Source organism: Hoplias malabaricus, chromosome 1 (assembly GCF_029633855.1).
Source record: "Hoplias malabaricus isolate fHopMal1 chromosome 1, fHopMal1.hap1, whole genome shotgun sequence".
In the NCBI taxonomy this organism is placed as follows: Eukaryota; Metazoa; Chordata; class Actinopteri; order Characiformes; family Erythrinidae; genus Hoplias; species Hoplias malabaricus.
The window spans coordinates 698,189-722,910 of record NC_089800.1 but is presented as its reverse complement, the minus strand read 5'-3'; the positions used below and the strand labels follow the sequence as shown (position 1 = coordinate 722,910).

At 44.2% G+C, this 24,722-nt stretch overlaps 1 protein-coding gene across 4 annotated transcripts in view; it reads right to left on the bottom strand.

Annotated features, from left to right (window-relative positions):
• The window catches only part of LOC136664857 (solute carrier organic anion transporter family member 5A1), a 51,563-nt gene that overhangs the window by 15,240 nt on the left and 11,601 nt on the right, over positions 1–24,722 (bottom strand). For 3 of the 4 annotated variants that reach the window (XR_010795186.1, XM_066642314.1, XM_066642323.1), the window contains exons 3-5: positions 4,492–4,624; positions 4,160–4,374; positions 1,505–1,669 (exon numbers count right to left, since the gene is read on the bottom strand). Coding sequence is in view for 3 of the 4 variants with exons in the window: in XM_066642314.1 (XP_066498411.1) it covers positions 1,505–1,669; positions 4,160–4,374; positions 4,492–4,624 (513 nt within the window). In the remaining variant the exon portion in view is untranslated. Of the gene's footprint in view, positions 1–1,504; positions 1,670–4,159; positions 4,375–4,491; positions 4,625–6,318; positions 6,346–24,722 lie in introns of those variants that run through there. The other variant, XM_066642336.1, reaches the window with a different exon arrangement.

The following is a 24,722-nucleotide window of genomic DNA, read 5'->3' as shown; positions in this document are numbered from 1 at the left end:
ACGGAACGAGCTTTTTAAGATGTCCAGACTGTTTTTGGACGGTGGCCAGACAGCCACCGATGAGCTACTATTCCGGCTAGAGGTTTGGACATTACCTCAGGCAGCAATGTGGTGTGTGATCACTAGATTCGGCAGCAATCTGCTCCACCTTCACAGCGCAGAGAGGATGGACCCATTTAAGGAAACTCCTCACACCTTTGTGTTTTCACATGTGCGCACACAACTCGCTGAGGTGTAAACGAACGTGTGGCTCAAACACTGGGAGAATGAAGTGTTATAGAGTCACATGCTGTGTCTTAATCTGTGCCCTATTCACTATAGAGTGCACTATTTTTTGGGTTCCACCATTATGTAGTGGAGTCCGAAGCCAATCGGATACAGGATACCCACAATACTCTGGGGGTGGTCAAAAATGCGCATGAGGTAGGGTCCGAGATCATTCACTACCCTCCTGAATCCAGTGCACCCTGCAGTGAGAGATGTAGGGAACAGTGAGTAGGGAGCCATTTCAAACACGGCTAGAGTATAAATACACACTAAATCTAATCAATTTATTAAAACAGCTTGGATCCCACACCCGAGAAAGCAAAAGACAAAGTGTGAGAATTAAAATGAAGCGTTGCGTCTATTCCATTAGAAAAACTCGCTCGAAATATCAGTAGACGACAATGTGATAATTAGAATATTTATCACATCACTGCATTTGCATTCGGCCTAGAGTCAGAGGGTCCACACCGTTTTGGAACGCCGTTTTCTCACGTGTATAGGGCCGTGAGTCTCTGTGCTCACAACTACACTAATCCCTCGCTACTCTGCGGTTCATCTTTCGCGGATTCGCTACTTTGTGGGTTTTTTCTTATGGTGTGTAAATTAAAACAAAAGTATGTTTTTATTATTATTTCCATGTATTAGACTGGGCCTGTAGGTGACACAATCTATCATTTACAAGTGTTTCTTACGTACAGGACATGTGTTGTTCATGTCCACATCCGAGTGAAATTTACTGACGCTAAATCACAGCTTAGGAATGACTCTATTAAAGAAACTGGTGGGATATCACATGTAGTTCCAGCTGAAAAACATTATAGAACGACTGTTTAATGCGAAGGGTGGGTTGTTAACAGTAACAGGGAGGGGTTTAAAAGTCCAGATACTCGTTAAATACATTAAAAAATATCTTTCCTCTTCGTTTTTCGCGGGTGGTCTTGGAACGCATCCCCTGCTAAAAACGAGGGATCACTGTACTGCATTTCAGTAAAGCTTTCACTCACATATTTCTCTTGTGGTTGTCATCCACCCCTTAATTTCAGGGAGTAAGTCCGTTTCTATAGCTTTGGGAGTATATTTTAGCACACGGCATGTTTGCTATTTTTCTAATGACAGCCAGGAGAGGTTTGGTGTCTGAAATATGCTTCTTTAGCTTTGCACTAAAAGTTAAAAGGCTACTGTAGCTAATAAGTAATGGACGTGTACACAATGGTGTACATCCTCTCAGGTCTCTTACCTGTGTAGATGCTGGCGTTGGAGGCGGGGATACCGAACTGTGACTCGATGAATTTGGGGATGAAGGTGATGAAGGCGGTGACGATGGCGCTCTCTGCTGTGTAGGACAAGCTCACAAACAGAAATGTCATGTTGCTCAGGATCCTTACAGCTGCCTTGGGGAGATCTAGAGACAATTATATAAGGAAACACATCAACATCAGTGGCTCTGTCCTCTGTAACTTTCAGAGCAAGGGCAGAGCATCAGAGAACGGTTCCAGGATCAGAACACACAGGGGATCTTCTCCCGCTGACAGGTCTCTTACTGTAGCTATACATCATATGATTTAGTATCAGCCTTAAATATAACTTTCAGTAGAGTCACACGAAAACACAAGACACCGTATGGGAGACTCCAGACAATGCTAATTATTTTCAAGAATGGGACTAACGCACGCAGCCAACTTCTTTATCAATATTCGAACTGAAATTACAGAACGGTGGAAATTAACGGGGTTTATAGAAACGCATGACTGCATTTAGAGGAGTGTACCGTAAGCTTTCTTTAATGGTTTGCCAGATTAGCTTCACAGCCCTGAGTCACCAGACACAAATTAGCTGACAGAGTACATTGATGTTGAAAAAACATTAAAGTATGGCTTTAAATGATTTCCATGGTAATCTGCAGAATTTCTCTGCTGTCTGCTGACTCTCCCTCTCACTAAGTACCCTCCCAGTATCTGGAAGCAAGACAGACTGACCGTTTCACCGACTAATTAACAAAACGCTTGCCAACATCTCATAAATCCTGAGACTTAGCCAGGCGCTAAAAGGGTTGGAAATGCAGCAGGTTACAGTGGGTTTATGAAAGGTGGGGCGGGGTTAAACCCTGGTCCTCACAGCACTGGGGGCTTTTGTGCCTCAGTAATGCTAATAACGTTAATCAGGTCAGAAGGTAGCAGCATGTGAAGATATAGGATTGTTTGATTGCTGGGGGGGATGGGTTCATGACTGCTGTCGTCTGCACCGAGATGACTGACGCTGCCGATATGCATTTATTAAAAACTGTCTGGCTTTAACAGACGATGCAGCTTGACCATGTCTGTGGTGGAAGCAAAGTATTTTCCAGGTTCTTAATAGCGGCTCTGTTCAGGTTTTTAGAAGAAGAACATGATTACAAAGCCACACATCCATCACAGAATTAATTGCATCTCCGTTATCTTGTTTTTCTAATCACTGGAAGCCAGAACTGTAACTGAAAGTGAAATCTGTTTAATCACTCAGCTGAAGTGGAATGCAGCAATTTTGGCCGAAACCCAGGCAGACAAAGGCTAATAAGTGCATTGTGGAGGTGTGCAGCAGTAATTTAATGAGGCAGTACATAGCCACATTGTTCCGTGTGTTAAATCAAGCAGATCAGCTCACGGTAGATTTCTGGATTTCCAGAAAGCCCAGTCCTCACGTTCCTCACTGCAGTGTCTCTGATTACTGAACTACATAACGGTCTCTTAATCACGTCAAGAAATACAAACACGCACATAACCGCCCATTTATTTTATGTATCAACCAGTCACGAGGGTACGGTATAAAAAGTCTAACTCATTTTTAAAAAGGAAGTGGTTGTTTTAAGACAGTGACTGTTTTTCTGAATAAAACAACACACATTTTATGTGAAGAACAGAGGAGAAATGTAAAAAGTAAACTGTGGGCCCTTTAATACGTCCTTGTTTACTGTATGGAGGTGTGCACGCACCTGGAAGAACCTCTCAGATGAGAAGACACCAGTCTAAAGCTCTACAGATTAATCAGTGCCCGGCGTTGATTTCCAAACTCTCTTTGAAAACTCATTAGAGAATTACATAAGACAAAATCTTCAAAAATAACAAGGACATAATGAGCCAACCGCAGACCTGCTCTCTGCTCCTAATGAACGAAGAGCGTGAAACACTCAGAAACACGGCCATTTCTCATCGAGGGCTTTCAAAGCCTCATCAACAAAGAGAAACAACACGGGTTGGTTACGCACTTTCTGCTCCTACCTTTTAAAGTTGTATCATCAATCTGTAATATTTTATTAAGCACCATTTCACAGCGTCTGTGCCATCAGAAAAAAAGCGCTCTCCCAGGTGGAGTCAGCAGAGCTGGAGCTTCGGTGAGATGAGGTTGTGCGAGGGCGGCCCCTCGGGAGCTCATTTGGAGAAAAAGCAGGCGGCCTGTTTCTTTCCCCTATAACGCCGCAGCTATTTATCAGCGAGGCTCTCTCCAGCGGAGACAGGTTCCTTGAAATCGGGAAAGCCGCCGTGTTATTGCGCTGCCGATAAAGCTTCTGCTCTTGACCTCCGACAGCAGTCACTATCTGGGTCATGACGGAAGCCCACGATAGGTGCTTCTACAGCTTTTGTGCAGCGGTGTGTTTAGAGAGTCCTGCCGAACTAACATTTTTACATCATTTCACCGCATGTGACACACACAAGCACTGTGTTCATAAAACACACAGATTCAGACCTCCACAGGGTCCTGCTGAACGCAAACATGCTGTTTTTCAAGAGACTGTGTGACTACGAATGTAAATGTCCTTTTAATGACCGTTAGAGTGAAAGAGCAAAGCAAAATAACAGTAAAGAGAGCCATCGTTTCAGACGTACAATCAAATCGTCATCCTAAAAAACGAACGTACCCTTGATGTCCTTCCCAAAGCCCATGGAGGAGGTGACCGTTTGGCCTTTGCTGTTGGACTTCTCCTTCATGACGTCGTCGTCGCTGGACGTGTCGTCTGCACTGAGCTTTTTCTTCTTTTTCTTCTTGTGGCGAGGGGGCAGTTTCTTGGGGAAGGTGAACATAGGGAAGATCACCAGCAGCATGGCTACTGCACACAGCAGGAACCCGCTCCACCTGAAAACACAAGCAGAGAGGATCGCCACACGTCTCAGAGCTGTCGCCTTCACTGAGGGAGATAAGGCACCTGTCAAAAATAAATACCTAGATTTTACAAACGGAAAAGACTCTTACCAGTTACCAACAAATCGAGGGTCACTCTGGTCAATGTTGACGATGGTCTTTGGGTCCACGTAAAAACCAATGAGGACTCCGCCCAGCAGATATCCAGCAGCAGGACCCAGAGCTCCCATCACGTACATGATCGCTGAAATACACAGAAAAATAGATTTTTCCAATTATTCATTGAGGTTTTGTTAAAAACTTTTTCATAGGCTTTCATCAAGGTATATCAGTCCTGGCTTTCATAAACACTCACACACACACAGAGTGTTACTGCACCGTTCAGGTCCACCTACACGTAGCCTTCCCTCCTCCATTATACGCCTAATTAAGGCTTTCAATGCTCTTTTCCTGTTAGTCATCGAGCTACTGATTCACTGCTCTGCTGCTAGCTGCGTTAGCGCAGAGAAGAGGTGCCAGACGTCAGAAGCTACACATTAACCGCACACTCGACTCACTCTTAACTGGTGCTCCACAGCTTCTCCAAAGAGGCACAAATCATCACAACACCTGCTGACCTCAACATGACGTTATGAATTTCACTGGACTTCATCAGCACTGAAATGCAACATGCTTCATTTACCAATGTGTAAACAAGGTTTGGCAAATTCACTGAAGATTACGTGTACAGTAGTTATGTTTTCACAAAACCAAGGTTTACGCGACCTATGAAAATATTCATATGTAAAAAAAACATGGTAAACCTAGTCCTAATCCTTATTTTAACTTCTGCATCATTTCAGCTTTCAGTCATTTGGCAAGTGAAACTGATTGTATTTCTTTCTTAGACCATCAATCGATTACATTTTATTTATATAGCGCTTTTCACAGTAAAGTTTTAGCTTTTTACGGAGAAGCCCATCATATGGCGTCCAGCGAAACATAAAACACGCATGTACACATGCACAATGCAAGCGGACAAGAGTCTTCACTGAGCAAGAGGAATCAGAGTCTTCACTAGCATGAATCAAACACGTGTTTCTGGACAAGAGAAGCCTAGCAAAACAATCACTAAGGCTGTCCAAGGATACTCAGCCCAGATCTATGGCTCCCAGAAATCATCCACCATAAATAAACAAGAGTAAATCCTAGCTGACCAACAGCCCACAAAACTGTCATAGTTCCTAATTAAATTACTCCAGATACTATAACTTTTTCACTACTACTACTGTCAACACCGCTACTACTACTGTCAACACCGCTACTACTACTTCTACTATTACTGTTAACACTGCTACTATAATTGTTAAACTGCTACTACTACTGCTAACACTGCTACATTTAATGCTAATACTGTGACTACTGCTGCTATCACTGCTACTACTGCTAATGCTAATATTACTGCTATCACTGCTACTTACTGCTACTATTCCTGCTAATATTCCTGCTAACATTACTGCTACTATTACTGCTAACACTGCTACTACTTCTGCTAACACTGCTACTGCTACTATTCCTGCTAACACTGCTACTACTTCTGCTAATATTACTGCTAGTTACTGCTACTATTACTGCTAACACTGCTACTGCTACTATTCCTGCTAATACTGCTACTACTTCTGCTAACAATGCTACTGCTACTATTCCTGCTACTATTAATGCAACTATTAATTCAATTATTGATTAATTGAATAATTTGTGTACTTTAACTACAACCGCTAACATTTTTGAACTACAGCATCCCATTATGTTGAACAGAACTGTTGCCACTTCTCTCTAAAGCTCGTCTCACCTGCCACCAGTTGCTATGAAAGAAAGTCAGTTCCCCTGCCTTGCCACTAGAGTTCCTTCATAATTCGTTTTACTGTTTTTTGTCCTATTTTTCATGAGATTACACACCAGAGCAGCTGCAAATCTGTCTTTGAACCCTCTCACACTCCAGTCTCACCACACTTCAAAGTCTGAGTGTTCGGAACTGACATTTCATTGAAAACGCGCTGAAGCATGGCTTTGTGCTGCAGGCTTTGCATTGTTTTTACTGAATCACACGCGCACAGCTTTCTTTAAGAAAAGCTCCAGTTCAGTGGCAGAGCTATGGGCGGAGCCAAACACACCACAGTCCACTCCTGCTCGGATCAGCCAGAGGTCAGGTCCATCTTATGTAGCTAATTAAAAAAGACGACCTGTTAAAATGTCCCGGCACGCTTTGGCACGAGGGGGACGGCGTTATTCCTAAAAGCACCCCGGCTGACCACAAATCCTCTTATCTGCCCAAAGCGCACACTCATCAAAAGCAAACAGTGAAAATTCCTCAGCCTAACTGACTCTCCGCTTCAATACTGGACACTCAGAAAGTCAGAAACATCTGTGTTAATAACATGCTTATCGCAATATTACAATTGTCACTGTAGACGTGTGGTCAGATCCAATACAGCGATTTAAGAAAGCAAAATAAGCCCTGGAGAATTATCCCCTTTAGCTCTGTTTAAACATAAACTGACCACCTCCGTGCTCATAAAAATCTCCAACCAGAGCAGGAACACTAGGTCACTTCATGAGTGCCTCAGTGCTAATCCAGTTTAATGAGAACATGGGCTTACACTGGGGCGATTTAAGCAAAGGCCTCATCAGCTGTGAGCAGTGCCCCAAGCTCGTCCTGTTAGCGTCTGTCTAGGAAAGGCTTCAGTGAGGTTGTCTGTTATTTGCAATCTTGATGGCCATAGTTTGGGCAGCACGCGCTGCTGGGTGGATGGTGCCAAATCGTCAAAAGCCGTGAAGTGTGTGATGCTCTGTGATGGACTGGTGCTCTGTCCAGTGTACGTCCCGGCCTTGTGCCCAATGATATCTGGAAGATCACACTGTGGCCCTGAACAGGATGAAAGGCTAAACGATAATGAATGGATGATTCGGTTAGTGTTAGTGTTCTGGTTTGAGATGTACATCATTTATCCGTTACTGTTAATGAACATATATTTGATTAATAGCAACAAAAGAAATGACTTGAACTGCAGCCTGCGCAACTGCCCTACAGCATCCAGAGTGTTTATACGTGTGTGTCTGCGCTGCTCAGCGGTAGTTTTAGTTTATAATCTGCGTGCTATTAGGGACATAGCGGAGTTTACATGTGGTGGCAAGAAAAACAACTTCTACACATTCTCCACGTTTGTCTCTGCTTCCCCCTCAGAGACGTCTGTAATTTCCCTTGTTCCACATTTTAATTTGAATCCTGACGTCCAAACCAATGCCCAAGGAAATCTCTCACTATGAATTTGCTGTCTGTAAACTCTCTGTAGTGTACGAGATTAGTTATTGATGTTTCTGCACTTCCTCGATTCATCTTTGACCAATCACAGCCATTGTATTGCTGTCACATTTCAGGGGACGGTGCACATCACGGTACGGCATTGGGTTCACAGTTTTTAACAGATTACGTTTGATGCTGAAGCATGAAGGTGTTGAGATGTTCAGCCTCTGAGTAGTTGTTCTCTGAAGTCAAAGCACTAGATTGTTTTACAGGACTTTGCTTTAAGTGTTAAGGAAAGCAGTGGTCATCTAAGGTCTACTTTACTTAACGGTATTGCTAACTGCACACTGTAACTTTAACTGGAGTAAAAACCCGTGATCATCTGGGACGGGTCTCAGTGGAAATACGTCTTTACGGCAGAAGCCAAGTGAGAGAAAGGCGTCATTTTTCACAGCAGCCTGGGCATTGTGAACAGATTTACGCTATTTTAATAACAGCCTATTCACACACTTTCTCACAATGTCGCCTTCGAGCAGCGAGGTGGCAGATACAGCCTTGAAAGCTAGGAAAATATGCAAAGCTTATTTGGAAGCTGAAATGCAGCACAGTAGCTTATCGATCAAGCCCTGCTTTTACACGGCAGAGGAGAGAGTGGCCTTTGAATTTTGCAGGCTCAGAAATATTACAAAAGCTCCAAGGACAAATACGCAAACAAACCAGCACGCACACACGCACACACACACACTGAAATAATGCTACTGTCAAGGCAAAAAGTCCATACTTAGCACTGTTGTTTTAATATACCATCAAGAAAATGCCAGGTAGCGCAGCAACACTGTCGAAGCTGGTCCTTGGAATTAGCTTTTTCACACGTTATATTTGATATTACACTATGTTTATGCATTTTTGTAAAAAATGTAACAGCTCTAAATATCTCTCTCTGCTGCTGCTCTGAGCTACAAGGTCAGGTGATATTTTAGAATGATTCACTGTGGTATCACCATGGCAACGTAAACAATATCGCATTAGTAGCGAAGCAAATCCACCAGAGAGAACCTCTGGGTTATGCTGGGTTTGGACGCCCCTGCAGGGGATGAGAGCTGAGAAGTGGCAGATGACTAAACTGCAGTTGTGAAATGTACAACACACACACACACACACACACTGCTCCATTACAAACTTGCCCCTCAGAATCTCCTCCGATCCCAACACATAAAAACAGTGTCTTTATTAAGGTGAGTAAAATATCCGCAGAAGGAAGCTAAACGTGTAGTTTTTCCACGGTGTAGAAGTTGTGTTCGTATTTGTTCGTCATCTAGCGGCGACAGAATGCAACTACTGCACCATTTAAGGTGAAAGAGAAAATCCAAATGAATCGATTGCTCATCCTTGGTGTCCCGGATGTGTATCTGAATTTTTTTGTAACTCGTATTTTGGCGTCTGAATGTCGTCTACCGAATTTGAGCAACTTCGAAATATATTGTTTGATTTTTTTTTAGCCTGATTTTTTAACCTTGAATAGTAACAGTGAAAACGTGTTCTTGAAAATTCACGAGTTCTATTCGAGTCCGATGAGACAGATATACTTCCATAGATTCTGCGGCAGACCTGATGTCATGTACGCCAAATTTAGCCCCACCCACTTCAAGTCCAACAGAAGAAAACGGAGAGAAAGTTTTCTGTTTTGTTTACATTTTTCAAAACACAAAAGCACCATTTCAGAGCACTTTCTTCACAACAAACACAGTAAGAACAGTCAGAAGACAACAGAAAAAACAAAACAGTGCCTTAAAATTCAGTAAATAGATATAAATGTCATGTTGGTTCCATGTAGAGACGTGCTACCAATTTTACATGTATTCAAACCTTAAGACCGTTCGTCTACAAGAAAGTCTCTCTAACACCTTTGAAAGACTTTGACCCCTCCAGCTCTGTATAATCCACGTGAATGTCACCCCTACAAGAACGCACATATTTTATTTGTGTAATATTGTGTAACAGTGCATCACCTGCCCCAGTTCATCATAGTAATACGGTTAAAGGATGAGGGGGTCATAAAACTGGACGGCTCTTCAAAGTGCCCTGATGTTTGGCCGAGCTCCAGCTCCTGCTCCAGGACGCTGTTTCTCCACAGGCTCTGAGGTGAGGAATACGCTGGCTATGCAACACAGGACCGTCGTAATCAACCTCCCACGTCACTGCTGCACACGCTGTGAATCCCCAATGAGCCGCACGGCCCCACACGCCTCCTCAGCACTGGGAGCTGATGGAGGCAGGAACTGTGCGTGTTGCAGCGGGTACTGTACCCTTGTGACTCTTAACACAATAAGTTTAAGTATCATTATATTTCCACATTTGAAACAACCACTTATCCTTCACAACGTGTGGAGATTTCAGAGATGGACCAAAAGAAACAAAAATTCAAAATGACACAATGCACATTTTTTCTTTAGGATTTTCCATTAAACGAATTAAAACATCCATAAGAACATTTACAGAAAACTCGACTCCTCATAACCTTGCGAGTCATGGCGCTCTTGAGGAAAAGCTCAAGTGAGAGAAAGTGAGTATCCGCAGTGTGGGTGACTGACCAAAGGACATGAAAACCACAACATCCTGCTCCACACAATAGAGCATGGCCCTTCAATATCACACAATGTCACCCCTCCCCCTTCAGGAGGTGAACCTTTACAAGGAGGAAGGGAAGGGTACTATACATCAGGACAAATCTGGACTTTACTTCAGGTGCGAAGACTTGTTATTATCTTTAGCTACTATAAGTTGCACTCATTGCAGACACTGGTGTTTAATGGCGCCTACAGCTGTAAACTCATTGGAACATTGTAATGCATTGTCAGTAAGAAGGAGAGTCTCCAACAGCCACATAAAAGCCTAAGGGTACCATGCCCGGTGTCAAGCGTCTCTACTCAAAAATCTTCCCGAAGTTACTGCTTCGTAAAGGGACAAACTACACCGACTGCACCTTTTATCACCAGACTACAGACTACACCTGTTATCACCAGACTACAGACTACACCTGTTATCACCAGACTACACCTGATATCACCAGACTACAGACTACACCTGTTATCACCAGACTACACCTGTTATCACTAGACTACACACTACACCTGTTATCACCAGACTACACCTGATATCACCAGACTACAGACTACACCTGTTATCACCAGACTACACCTGATATCACCAGACTACAGACTACACCTGTTATCACCAGACTACAGACTACACCTGTTATCACCAGACTACACCTGATATCACCAGACTACACCTGATATCACCAGACTACAGACTACACCTGTTATCACCAGACTACACCTGTTATCACTAGACTACACACTACACCTGTTATCACCAGACTACACCTGATATCACCAGACTACACACTACACCTGTTATCACCAGACTACACCTGATATCACCAGACTACAGACTACACCTGTTATCACCAGACTACACCTGATATCACCAGACTACAGACTACACCTGTTATCACCAGACTACAGACTACACCTGTTATCACCAGACTACACCTGTTATCACCAGACTACAGACTACACCTGTTATCACCAGACTACACCTGATATCACCAGACTACACCTGATATCACCAGACTACAGACTACACCTGTTATCACCAGACTACAGACTACACCTGATATCACCAGACTACACCTGATATCACCAGACTACAGACTACACCTGTTATCACCAGACTACACCTGATATCACCAGACTACACCTGATATCACCAGACTACAGACTACACCTGTTATCACCAGACTACAGACTACACCTGATATCACCAGACTACACCTGATATCACCAGACTACAGACTACACCTGTTTTCACCAGACTACAGACTACACCTGTTATCACCAGACTACACCTGTTATCACCAGACTACAGACTACACCTGTTATCACCAGACTACACCTGATATCACCAGACTACACCTGATATCACCAGACTACAGACTATACCTGTTATCACCAGACTACACCTGATATCACCAGACTACACCTGATATCACCAGACTACACCTGTTATCACCAGACTACAGACTACACCTGTTATCACCAGACTAGACCTGTTATCTGAGCTGAGTGAATATTAAGACTTATAGGTGATGTTGTGTTTTTTCAACAACCAATAAAACCAATTTTTATTGCTCAGATTCTTCTCTCCCAAGCCTCTTTCACACATCAAACCAAACATTTTTACCAAATGTTTACCCAGAGGAGCTGTGTGTGTAAACGTAAACACCCATAACGTGTGTCCCGGACTTGACACAGGCGTTCCCCGCTTGCTCTGTAGTAAGATGGACAGCAGCAAATTCTGAGGAGAGTGCTGTTAGCCCTGGAAGAGACATCAGAGCTGCGACCGGCACTAGAGGAAGAACAAGATGTGGGACCTAGGCCACACTAGACTTTCCAAGAACAGCTCGTAGATGCACCTCACTCAGCTATTCATGTTTAGCATAAGGCTAATTAGCATGATGGCTAATCCTGACCACTTTCCCGTCTCTGTGTCCCTGTCACACTTGCACTCCACCTCCTAACAGTGATTTTCCAAACTCTCAAAGAAGGCCGGGCCCTGCTTAATTTGAAGGTTTACATACACTTTAATTACACAATGTTTAAATATTGGAAAAAGTAAAACAGAGTTGTTTGCACTGCTCCAAACATTCAAACAGGATTTCTGAGTTGTGCAGGTGTCTGATGGATGCTGCTGAGAAGCTATCAGTTTGGGACTCTGCTGCAAGGGCACGCAGATGGCGCCCAGCTTCAGAAAATGATTTATGCCTCAGGGGGCCTTTCACTTTCCAACAACACCATCACCATCCGGCTAATGAAACACTACAGAGCTGGCCAGACCTCCACAGCTTCGTACTCAACATGCTCCACTGAAGCTCCACTGAAAGAACCTTTCACGCCTAACCCCCGGGACCTAGACGATAAAAATAATTATGAATGTTTAATGAATTGATTTCATTTTCAGCTGCATAAAAGGCCTGTATTCGCTACTGAGTCTCAGTGGACGTGAAGGAGGGCTATAGTTTAGAAATAATTAATGGCCCAAAAGGGCACCATCGAGCACAAGGCATGTGATAATATACAATGCTGCATGTACTCCGACTCCTCGGCCCATGCCCTCTGGCACATTCATCTTAGGACGCCTTTCTTTCCATTCCCGTCTCTTCTGCAGACACACGGCTGCTAAAATATGGATAGAAGTTGTGTAATCCTTCCCCGGTCGCTGGCGGCAACACATCATCCAATATGAACTGTTTTAAACCATTACAACAAAATGAAAATGTTACTGAACATATGACGACGTTGGAACCGTTTGTGGAAATAGAGGGTTAGACAGTATTTTACAGTATTGTTGCCCATGACAGAGTCTTAACTGACATTACAAGAAAAGTGACAGCAGTGTGTCTTAATCAGCTCCTCAGTGCTTTCAAGGATGCTCGATCCTAACCTATAACTTGAAACACTGTGGAAAGCTGTGGACCATCTGGCATGTCCTGAGGACTGTACTAAGAACTGGACCGTACCACATTCGAGAGACAGACATGTAAAATATAGAGTCCTGTCTCCCAGACTGTTCCATGGAGTTGTTTAGGTAGTTGACTGGGTGAATGTTATGGGGCTTATCCGCTGCACGGACTGCATTTGTTCCTTCCTTGTCGCGGGATTCTTTCGTCGGCCACCGATCCAAGGAGCGTTTGAACCTCTTCAAAAACCATTTTATTTTGTAATTTTACAAGCTGCCAGGTCAGATAAACACACATGACTGCTACTCCAGCTAGGTGGTTTTACACATGGCTAGTTTGCGACGGACATTTGTATTTTGTTCGGATTGACAAGACTCTGCAAGGTCTGTTTAGTCCCTACGTGGCCCTACACTGGACTACTTCTAATTCATTGGGTGTGTAAAACCATCATCTCTAAAAGGAAAGAAGTATTTTGCTGATCTGGGTCTCTTTGCGTGGATCAGTTCAACCATGTGACCTTGCAGGGAGGCACTGAGTGGTGTTGGGATACAATGAAAACAGGAATGACTGTATTGTCATGGCAATTTGCTGACACAGCAGTGTCTTCTCCTAACCTTATATCTTTCCCACAGAGCCCCATCAGCATGCCCTGACACAGCTGTCCCTCATGGGCCTGGTCTTCACACACCTCCAGCCCAATGCCAACACAGCCCTGAACATGTCTTTGTAAAACACAGCTTTATCTTTCCTACAGTTTCCTACAAGTTGCCTCTCTCATGTCAAGAAACGTTCAAAAGAAAACTCTCAAACTACAGAAATGAAAACAAAATAACAGACTGTTCAACAGATAACCATCAAAACCTATAAATCAATGCTGTAAAAATGCTAACAGATTTAGTTTCTTTCCACATAAAAGCACTGAATGTGCTGCAAAAAAAAAAAAAAAAAAACGAAAGCAGAAGGGGCCCACAACAGAGCCTTGGGGCACTACACAGATGTAAACAGTGAGAGATATTCCCTGGTTCCACAGTCAAACCTCATACCTCAGGAGTCAGACAACTCGCATCAGTAAACTGTGCCTGAAGCTTGGACGGTAAAACACAAGAATCTCCAAATGACATAGTTTGTTTCCCCCAGGGCAGGTGCAACTTTGACTTTGAGGCTAATGACATGCACAGGGGGCACTGTGGCCTCCCAGACTAAAGGGCATCAGTGATCCATCAGACAAAGAGAAGGGAATAGCTGACACATGAGAGAGAGAGAGAGAGAGACAACACAGGACACCTATAATGCAAGTAAACTGAGCTTTACAATGAAATATGTCATAACTTACTCATCAAAAATGTAAGAACTAAATATTTTTACCAAATTAAAGACTAAAGAGTTTTATTTCTGAGAGGATAAAAAAAGAACATTAAACATTTAAATTATTTTACTGGCGATGCCACATTTCCCCAAAAATTGGTTGCCTCTGAACTCCATTCTGGTCAAAAAGTAATTAAAATTTTTATACGAGTGGATTATTATTATTATTAATTCTAATCATACACAAGATACGCTTCACGTAGGGCCCACCACACTCTTCCTACCTGCAGCCACCAAAATTCCTACTGAAATTAATATTAATATGATATATTTTCATAGTTAATAAAAAGCTGGATGAAAATATTTGACAAAAATATTAGTAGCAGTAAAAAAAACTATTTTTCTTGCAGTTCTTGAAGGCATCACATCCACACATAAATAAATCTCAGTGCTGTATGACTAAAGGCAACAAGGTCATATTTCAGTAAACACTGAGACTATCCCGGGCTTAGTCGTCTCACCAGACCACATTCGCCCTGAGCCCCAGTGACCTGATGACCCTGGTTTGTGAGCATGCTCCCAGGCAGTGATACATAGCTTTGGGCTAAGAGCTCCTTTAGCGGACTCGGCTGCTGCTTGTGCACTGACCAGAGGCAGGTACGAAGACTCAGGGTTACGTAACGTTGAGGAAAAAAAAAAAAATAGTGTCTGTGCTTTCAGACGTATTACAAACATCAAAGTAGCCTCTAGGAATGCTTACGCACATGTTTAACTCTTTACATGTTACTGAGCTACGGTGCAGTATTTTATACAGTTACACAGCAGCCTCAAAAACACTGTCTGTACCAGGTGAATCTGTGGTGCTGCAGGTAATGTCACTGACACACACCTCCAGGGAGAGTGTGTGTGTGTGTGTGAGGGACTGTGCGAGTGTGTGAAACTCTCCACAGGTGTGTGTGTGTGTGTGTGTGTGAGAGAGAGTGTGAGTGTGCGTGCAACTGACTGGATGAATCTGTGAAACTGTCCAAAGATGTGAATGTGTGACTGTCCAAAGTGAGTGAGTTAGACATTGTGTACAGGTACAGCACCCGTCAAAAGTGTGGACACACCTCCTCCTCCTCATCAGTGATTGGTGGAGTGGAGCTAGTCACTGTATAGAGCTGTGTACCAGCCCCTACCTCTGCACAGCCCCAGTTACAGTCTCAGACACATTCAGAAGGGAGCGGTTCTATAGATTAACTCTCGACGAGGCCACGGCCGTTCACTGAAAACCGTTCCAGGTGACGACCTCATGAAGCCGACTGAGAGAACGGAGAGAGTGTGTGAAGCTGTCGTCAAAGCGACAGGGGGCTACTGTGAAGAGTCTAAAGTATAAAACATAGTCTGCTTTCTTTAACACTTCTCTGTTTACTACATCACTCCATATGTGTTCCTTCATAGTTTTAATGTCCTCCACATTCATTTACAACGGAGAAAACAATAATAAATAAACATTGAATGAGATGTGTCCAAACTTTTGACTGGCGCTGTACATTCACAACATGTGGAAAACAGCCCAAAAACAAAGGAACCCCTCCCTGAGTGGGCGTGTCCAAACTTTTGACGTGTACTGTGTGTGTGTGTGTAGCAAAGTGCTGTGTAAGTGTAAGTAAATATAGAAAGTGATTATTGTTGGGTAAAGTGTTCATATTGCACACCCACCCCTGTTCTACTGTATTTAATATTTCATGCAAGTACAAACTCAACATCGTATATACGTTTCTGACCAATTTAACCATGAAAAATAGATACATTTTAAAAAAATGAAACATCGAGATGCAGATTCCAGTGAATACAAATGTTAATGTACCACCATCCAGCAGTAATCCAGCTGTAGAAAAGCTCAGAACAACAGCTCCCTGTAGCTGTTTGTAGCTTCTCTGGCGGAAACAGGGAACCCTCGCTGTTCCACAGCATGAAACATTCATAACAACAGCAGTTTCTAATGCACTGCAGTGGCTCAGCTCCAAAGAGCAAATAAAATAAAATAGAAAAAGTCAAATGTAATCCTATTTATGGAGCTGGTGTCTGAGCTGCTTTCAGACCAAAAGGCAACTGGTTGCTCTCAAACAAACCAAACATAATGTGGAGTGGGGAATGATCGATGTTTCATTTAAATACATGATTTCATTTTCAATAAAACGGGTGTTCAGGTGTAAAACTACTATTTGTGTGTTCACTATGCCATTAATTATCTTCCATATCCAGGTGACTGACTGTGAGGAGTGTGGTGTGTTCTCCCTGTGTCTGCGTGGGTTTCCTCCGGGTGACTGTTTGTGGGGAGTGTGGTGTGTTCTCCCTGTGTCTGTGTGGGTTTCCTCCGGGTGACTGTCTGTGAGGAGTGTGGTGTGTTCTCTCTGTGTCTGCGTGGGTTTCCTCCGGGTGACTGTTTGTGGGGAGTGTGGTGTGTTCTCTCTGCGTCTGTGTGGGTTTCCTCCGGGTGACTGTCTGTGAGGAGTGTGGTGTGTTCTCTCTGCGTCGGTTTCCTCCGGGTGACTGTCTGTGAGGAGTGTGGTGTGTTCTCTCTGCGTCGGTTTCCTCCGGGTGACTGTCTGTGAGGAGTGTGGTGTGTTCTCTCTGCGTCTGCGTGGGTTTCCTCCGGGTGACTGTCTGTGAGGAGTGTGGTGTGTTCTCTCTGCGTCTGCGTGGGTTTCCTCCGGGTGACTGTCTGTGAGGAGTGTGGTGTGTTCTCCCTGTGTCTGCGTGGGTTTCCTCCGGGTGACTGTCTGTGAGGAGTGTGGTGTGTTCTCTCTGCGTCTGCGTGGGTTTCCTCCGGGTGACTGTCTGTGAGGAGTGTGGTGTGTTCTCTCTGCGTCTGCGTGTGTTTCCTCCGGGTGACTGTCTGTGAGGAGTGTGGTGTGTTCTCTCTGCGTCTGCGTGGGTTTCCTCCGGGTGACTGTCTGTGAGGAGTGTGGTGTGTTCTCTCTGCGTCTGCGTGGGTTTCCTCCGGGTGACTGTCTGTGAGGAGTGTGGTGTGTTCTCCCTGCGTCTGCGTGGGTTTCCTCCTGGTGACTGTCTGTGAGGAGTGTGGTGTGTTCTCCCTGCGTCTGCGTGGGTTTCCTCCGGGTGACTGTCTGTGAGGAGTGTGGTGTGTTCTCCCTGCGTCTGCGTGGGTTTCCTCCGGGTGACTGTCTGTGAGGAGTGTGGTGTGTTCTCCCTGCGTCTGCGTGGGTTTCCTCCGGGTGACTGTCTGTGAGGAGTGTGGTGTGTTCTCTCTGCGTCTGCGTGGGTTTCCTCCGGGTGACTGTCTGTGAGGAGTGTGGTGTGTTCTCTCTGCGTCTGCGTGGGTTTCCTCCGGGTGACTGTCTGTGAGGAGTGTGGTGTGTTCTCCCTGTGTCTGCGTGGGTTTCCTCCTGGTTATGTCTGTGAGGAGTGTGGTGTGTTCTCCCTGTGTCTGCGTGGGTTTCCTCCGGGTGACTGTCTGTGAGGAGTGTGGTGTGTTCTCCCTGCGTCTGCGTGGGTTCCCTCCGGGTGACTGTCTGTGAGGAGTGTGGTGTGTTCTCTCTGCATCTGCGTGGGTTTCCTCCGGGTGACTGTCTGTGAGGAGTGTGGTGTGTTCTCTCTGCGTCTGCGTGGGTTTCCTCCGGGTGACTGTCTGTGAGGAGTGTGGTGTGTTCTCCCTGTGTCTGCGTGGGTTTCCTCCGGGTGACTGTCTGTGAGGAGTGTGGTGTGTTCTCTCTGCGTCTGCGTGGGTTTCCTCCGGGTGACTGTCTGTGAGGAGTGTGGTGTGTTCCCTCTGTGTCTGCGTGGGTTTCCTCCAGGTGACTGTCTGTGAGGAGTGTGGTGTGTTCTCTCTGCGTCTGCGTGGGTTTCTTCCGGGTGCTCTGGTTTCCTCCCACAGTCCCAAAACACACGTTGGTGTGGATTGGAGACTCAAAAGTGTAAGTAGGTGTGAGTGTGTGTTGCCCTGTGAAGGATTGGCGTCCCCTCCAGGGTGTATTCCCGCCTTGCGCCCAATGATTCCAGGTAGGCTCTGGACCCACCGCGACCCTGAACTGGATAAGGGTATTATTTACAGATAATGAATGAATGAATGTGTGCTGCTGTTTCTGTTAAAATAACTGGTAAAATAAAAATCTACTCTAGTTCGGTTTTGTGGCATGAAAAATGTACCCATTAAACACTGTCACTTTGTAAATCTAATAACTCCTCCTTACGTTTAAGGACATTAACAACTGCCTTCCAGGCCTAAGCAAACGATAATGATTTGTAATAGCTGTGTACGTCAAAGCTTCCCTACCGGGAAAAAGAAAAATTCAATTTAAGCAAAAGAAATGTAATCATCCATTCAGCCGTGAGTGTTTGACTGGTTCTCCTTATGCTGAGGCGGTGCTACCCTTCAGGGGTTCTCCTGCTGCACTGCTGACTCCATTCACTATTTCTGCTGAGCCCAACGCTAACGAATGGCATTCCACCCAACACTGACTGCAAATCTGCCACAAATCTAAAAAGCTAGTGCTGATGTCCAGCAACTCTCCGCACTGACCGCTGGGGATGAGTGTGCAATCACAAAAAGTGGCTTTGCTAGTGACATTTCCAGGAGATCTGCAGTAAACAGCAGGAGGGGGGTTTCAGAGAGAAGCAGATACAAAGAAATACATCACTCGTCAAAAAATAAATAAATGAGTAAAAATTCAGAAACCCCTATTTTAGTGAATTTAATTTAATCATTCGTTTTAAAGAGCACCCACTGATGACACACACATTTGTATTGTACAGTCTACAAAGAAAAAGCACTGTAAAAATATTTGGGAGGACAGCCGTTTATGAGGCAAAGGTCACACGATGTCAAATGTCAGCTCCAAGGCCCCACGGGAGACAATTAATAAAATACCACTGACTTCAGAAAAAACCTCGGACATAAAAGTCACGCCATTCCACAAAACCAACGAATCCACAACATGATGAATGAGTTAAAAGTAAAGTGTAAACTCACTGGGAATCTATAAAACCAACCAACTCCATCCCAGTGTTTCAGTAACAGTTTAAAGGCTGAATATTTGACCCGGTTACTGCTCCTACGTTTAAATTTAACGTGAGAAACATGACAAACTAATTCACTTCACGTCTTATCCTCTACCTTCACTGTTCAGGTTTAAAGCCAGATGTTCTTGGATCCAATAACAGTGCTAGACATTACGTAAAGAAAATTGTTTCCGTGTTAATTGTAATCACAGTATTAGATTAATCACAATTAGACCTTCTCCCTAAACCTTTCAGCTCCAGTCAGAACAAATCAGACGCCCCACTGCACACTGATTCTGCTTTATTACCTAAGCCTCAACGGCAAACCCTATTTGTCAGTGTCCTAGTGGCACTGTGAGGCATCAGTGGAACAGAAACGTGTTTAAGAGAATGGGGATTATAAATCTACCAGGAATAAAAGACCGAACACACTGTGGTAAACTAAGAGCTCTTACATCGTTCATAGTTCCTAATATCTGTCAGCAGCCGTAGAACAACGATGGATGGTCTCACTGAGAGTAATGGCTTTCTGTCAACATTTCTCTTTATGAACACAAAACCTGCGTGTAGCCATTTGTGAGAAATCAGACTGAGCTTTGTTTCATAGGAAAAACCAATTGTATCAAAAGGCATCAGTACAGAGTGGAAACAGGAGTTACCCAGTAAACATTTAGCCGTTGATTCAACGTTGAAATAACGTAACGACTGCCGTCTAATCAACGTTCTCTTAAGGTTGAAAATGAAAGTTGAAAATACGTCCGAACACAGACATTGAAAAGACGACTATTAGAAGTATTTTGGACGTCCATTGACGTTATTAATTGGTCCCGAAATAATTTACTTGTATAAAACGCGATTTGGACGTCCACTGACGATTAAGATGGATTTTAGACGTCCACTGATGATTAAGATGGATTTTAGACGTCCATTGACGTTTATAATATGTCCTTGACAGACAGACTACTTTTAGACCTATTTTGAACGTCCAGGGACGTCCCTTGTTTACTGGGATGTTAGTGTCAGTTCAGTCATTTGTGCAAAAAGGCAAATGGCAGTGTGTATCAGCGTCACAAGAAAGAGATTTTTAAGACCTCTGACTCCTTTTTTGTTTTTCAGTTCATCAATTTCTGTGTTAGTTTGTTATATTTTGTGGATATTTTTGTTGGTAGAGTTTAAGTCAATCCTTAAGCCTCTGAAACAGTGATTTATTTGGTTTAATAGTTCAGCAGTGGTATCGGATCGGTACGAGGTATGTGAAGTTTACATATTGGTATCAGAAGTGAGTCAGTGCATCTCTAATTGTGACATATGACTAGTCAAAATTACATTAAACATATGCCATCCTATCAACATGAAAAGTCAGAATGGCTATAGGCTGGTAGATCTATATTATCACTAGCGGAAATGAGAATTTCAGCGTTTTAAACGACAGGGAATTTGAGTTTTTACCATTAAAACTGCATTATGACTTGTATCACTGGTGACATTTTATTTCAAACTGGCTTTTCCTATTACAGTGCTTCTTGGTATTAGCTCCTGTTAAAGGTAGAGGAGAAGCCTTCTGAAATCCCTTCACTCCCTCGCGCACACACAAAAAAAAAATAAGATTAAGCCTGATTTAAGTGGTTTTTCTTCCTCCAGAAGTCTGCTGACCAGCTCTAATCCTGACCAGCCTCCAGTGTCCACTAACTGTTGGCTTTGGTGCCATTTTGTTTCTTTTGCTTTACAGCCACCACCTAATGGGGCACTGAAGCTCCCTTTATTGCTCATTGTACCAGATTCCCAGGTGAGACTCTAAAGATCACACGTGTGAAGTGAATAGACTTATGGAGCTCATTAAACAAAGACCCTCCTCCTACTGGCCCCGGGGCGATATGAAGATATGGTGTCATTGTTGATATATGATGATATTTTGGAGGACATGAGGAGTGCGGTCGGTCCAGAACCCAGACACAGCTGTGTGTGGACAGAGAAAATGACAACAACAACAACATCCACCATCAGGGATGAGATTCAACACTAATACGGAGTCGCTGAACTCTCTCAGCTCTGTTTGCAGCAGTCACTTAACAACATTCCTTCAGCAGAGGTTCGATAACTCCTCAGTTGAAGAGGCACACTCAGGGCTGATAGTGAACAATGTCCTGAGCCTGAACTTCCCTCCACGCCCGAAACACTTTTAACACACGACCTGTTGGCCCCGGGTCTCAGATCCATAAAGAGCCCGTGTATGACCCTGATCATCGTTACTGTCAAGCGGGGTCCAGGGGAGCGCTCCTCTGGGAGAAAATGTGTAAAAAAGCCCTTTAAATGATGGATTCTGGTGAATTTTGTGGAAATAAATGGACAACATTCAGACATGAGATGAACAAACCCAATATAAACCGTTTAAACCGCGACGGGGGGAACGTGTGGGCGGGAACACGAGGCTCAGCGGACCAATCCCAGCCGCTGTGGTCCGCGGGGCTGAGTGTCAGGTCACGGCGTAGGTTCGACGCAGACGTATAAAGTATTGGGCTTTAATGTGTTTGGCCAAGACCCAAGGCCTGCCCCCACCCTATTTCTGATTGGTTTATTGACCAGTCGGCCTATCGTTGGTGTGGTTGAGAGTGAAAGCTGTGCGTCTCAGATCCAGAGATCTGTTAGATCACTGGACGATCCTGATTGAGTATTATTTTTCCAGCCATGACGGAGGTCTAAAGCAGCGCCTGCGTACTCTACCAGCTGTAGTTAATGTTAAAGTGCTGTACTCCATACGTTATCATCTTTGAGATAACACCTTGACAGACCCCCGTACCCCAAACTCTGATCATCAGCAAAATTATGATCCAGATCGTGTTCGTTTATTAGGTGGGTGTCTGTAATAAAATGTTTTACACCTCTCCTCAGTGATAAACCTCTTGAATCCAGACAGCAGTAAAAGGTTCTGCTGGATGAGCACGGTTTCAGTGGGGTGTATTTTATCAGAGTGTTAATCAACTATAAAAAGTCAGACACATAAATGACCATTTCTACCCACGACTGAAGCGGGATTCCCTCTGTAACAGCACACCCTCCTTCAGCCTGCTTTCACGCTCCCACACACATCCCTCCATGTGACTGCTGACCACAGCGTACTTCACAGGTTAACAGGCTTAACAGAGGAATGCCATTTCCAAGCTGAACCTTTAAGAAAAGGCCACTAATCCATTTGGACCTCTCTCTCTCTCGGCCAAGTGACCATGCCAGCCAGTCAGCAGATGCACAGTCTCTCTCTCTCTCTGTCGCTCTCTTTCTTTCTCTCTCTCTCTCTGTCTGTCTCTCTCTCTCTCGCTCTCTCTCTCTGTCTCTCGCTCTCTCTGTCTGTCTGTCTTTCTCTCGCTTTCTCTCCAACTCTCTCTCTCTCTGTCTGTCTCTCTCTCTCTCCCTCTCTCTGTCTGTCTCTCTCTCTCTCCCACTCTCTCTCTCTTTGTGTCTGTCTGTCTCTCTCTCTCTCTGTCTCTCTCTTTGTGTCTGTCTGTCTCTCTCTCTCTCTGTCTCTCTCTTTGTGTCTGTCTCTCTCTCTCTCTCTGTCTCTCTCTTTGTGTCTGTCTCTCTCTCTCTGTGTCTGTCTGTCTCTCTCTCCCACTCTCTCTCTCTGTGTCTGTCTCTCTCTCTCTCTCTCTCTCTGTGTCTGTCTCTCTCTCTCTCTCTGTGTCTGTCTCTCTCTCTCTCTCTCTCTCTCTCTCTCTCTCTTTTCTCTGTCTGTCTCTTTCTCTCTCTCTCTGTGTCTGTCTCTTTCTCTCTCTCTCTGTCTGTCTCTCTGTCTCTCTCTCTCTCTCTCTCTCACATACATAGAGAAGAGAGAATAAAAAGTATAAAGGAGGAAGCAAAAAGAAGCAGGTGTTTTAGGAGATCCTTCTTCATCACGTCCCAGAAACACAGTCTAGAACATGGTTCTTGGTTTGGTTTCATGGGATTAATTCATTCATTCATTATCTGTAACCCATATTCTAATTAGTGCCTATCTGGAGGCATTATGAAAAATCTATGTCAGCAGACCAGCTCTAATGCAGCGTCTCGTTTGGACAGCAGTTCTGCATTTGTTTTCCTCTGCGCGGCAGGTTTTGATCATGAAATGGCACTGACAATTACATTAGTAAAGGCTCGTGTGATCATGCGTTGTCTCGTAGCTGAAGGCCGCAGAAACCTGTTCCAATCCCTTCTTTTAAGCCTTGGCTGAATGTAATTAACAAAATGGTCCTTGGCTTGTTTTGCGTCAGAGCATTTGAAGCTGATAAGGGTGGACGTTATTCTGATTAACGCACCTCTTAGAAAAGGCCAGTGTTTACTTGTTTTTCTGAGACTTCAGAGAATTTGCCTTGTCTTCCTTTAATAATCAGCGAGAGATCAGTTTTCAGCAGAACACTGGGACAGAGACGTGGAGGGACCGTTCTGTGATTTTTATCGGAGTAAACACGCTGCCGAACTGAGGTGGTGAAGACTGACTCATTCTTGCTTTGCGTCAATCCACAGTGACTTCACAGTGAGCGTCTTAGCCACAAAACATAGCGACATGCTTCTCCCCCTGGACCTCCGCTCATGCTTGTGACAAACTTAAACGACATGATCTCTACCTTTCTTCTAAAGTGGGTCGCACAGCCCCTTCATGTCACTCCTCTCCTGAAAGAGGAGCTTTGTTCCTCTGGAGCCGGGTCTTGAGGCCTGATGCGGTTTTAGTGACAACACCGGGATTAGTGACATCATTTGGAGCTGAAACGAGGAGATTGGAATTTTTTGGATGAATTCAGGAGTTGGCATTTTCCGTCATGGAACACTACACATGGAATGACTCCTGGTCCTGCTGCTGCTTGCCCTCTGTAGACATTAACCACAGTTTATTTCTTTTATAGAATGGCTTTAGCATTGGGGATGTGTCTCTTTCACAGTCTGAGAAGGGTTAATTCTTCTACAGGGATAAACGGGTGTGCAAGGTGTTTGAGGTCATCAAAGTGCTTGGAAGCAGTGCAGATACAAGCTTTTAATGCTACGTTCTAAACATTAAAGTGAATCCTGAACGTCTTTAATGTTTTTTGGGTCATTAAAACAAACGAGATTCACATCAAACTGTTTATATCTCAGTGAATGGAACTACGCAAACTTTAAAAAGAAATTCATGTGGAATTCCCATTGAAGGGCCGTATCATGTCGTCCGAGTCTTGTGGAATTCCACTGGTCAATATTTGAGGACGCCATTTTAAAAAAAGAGCA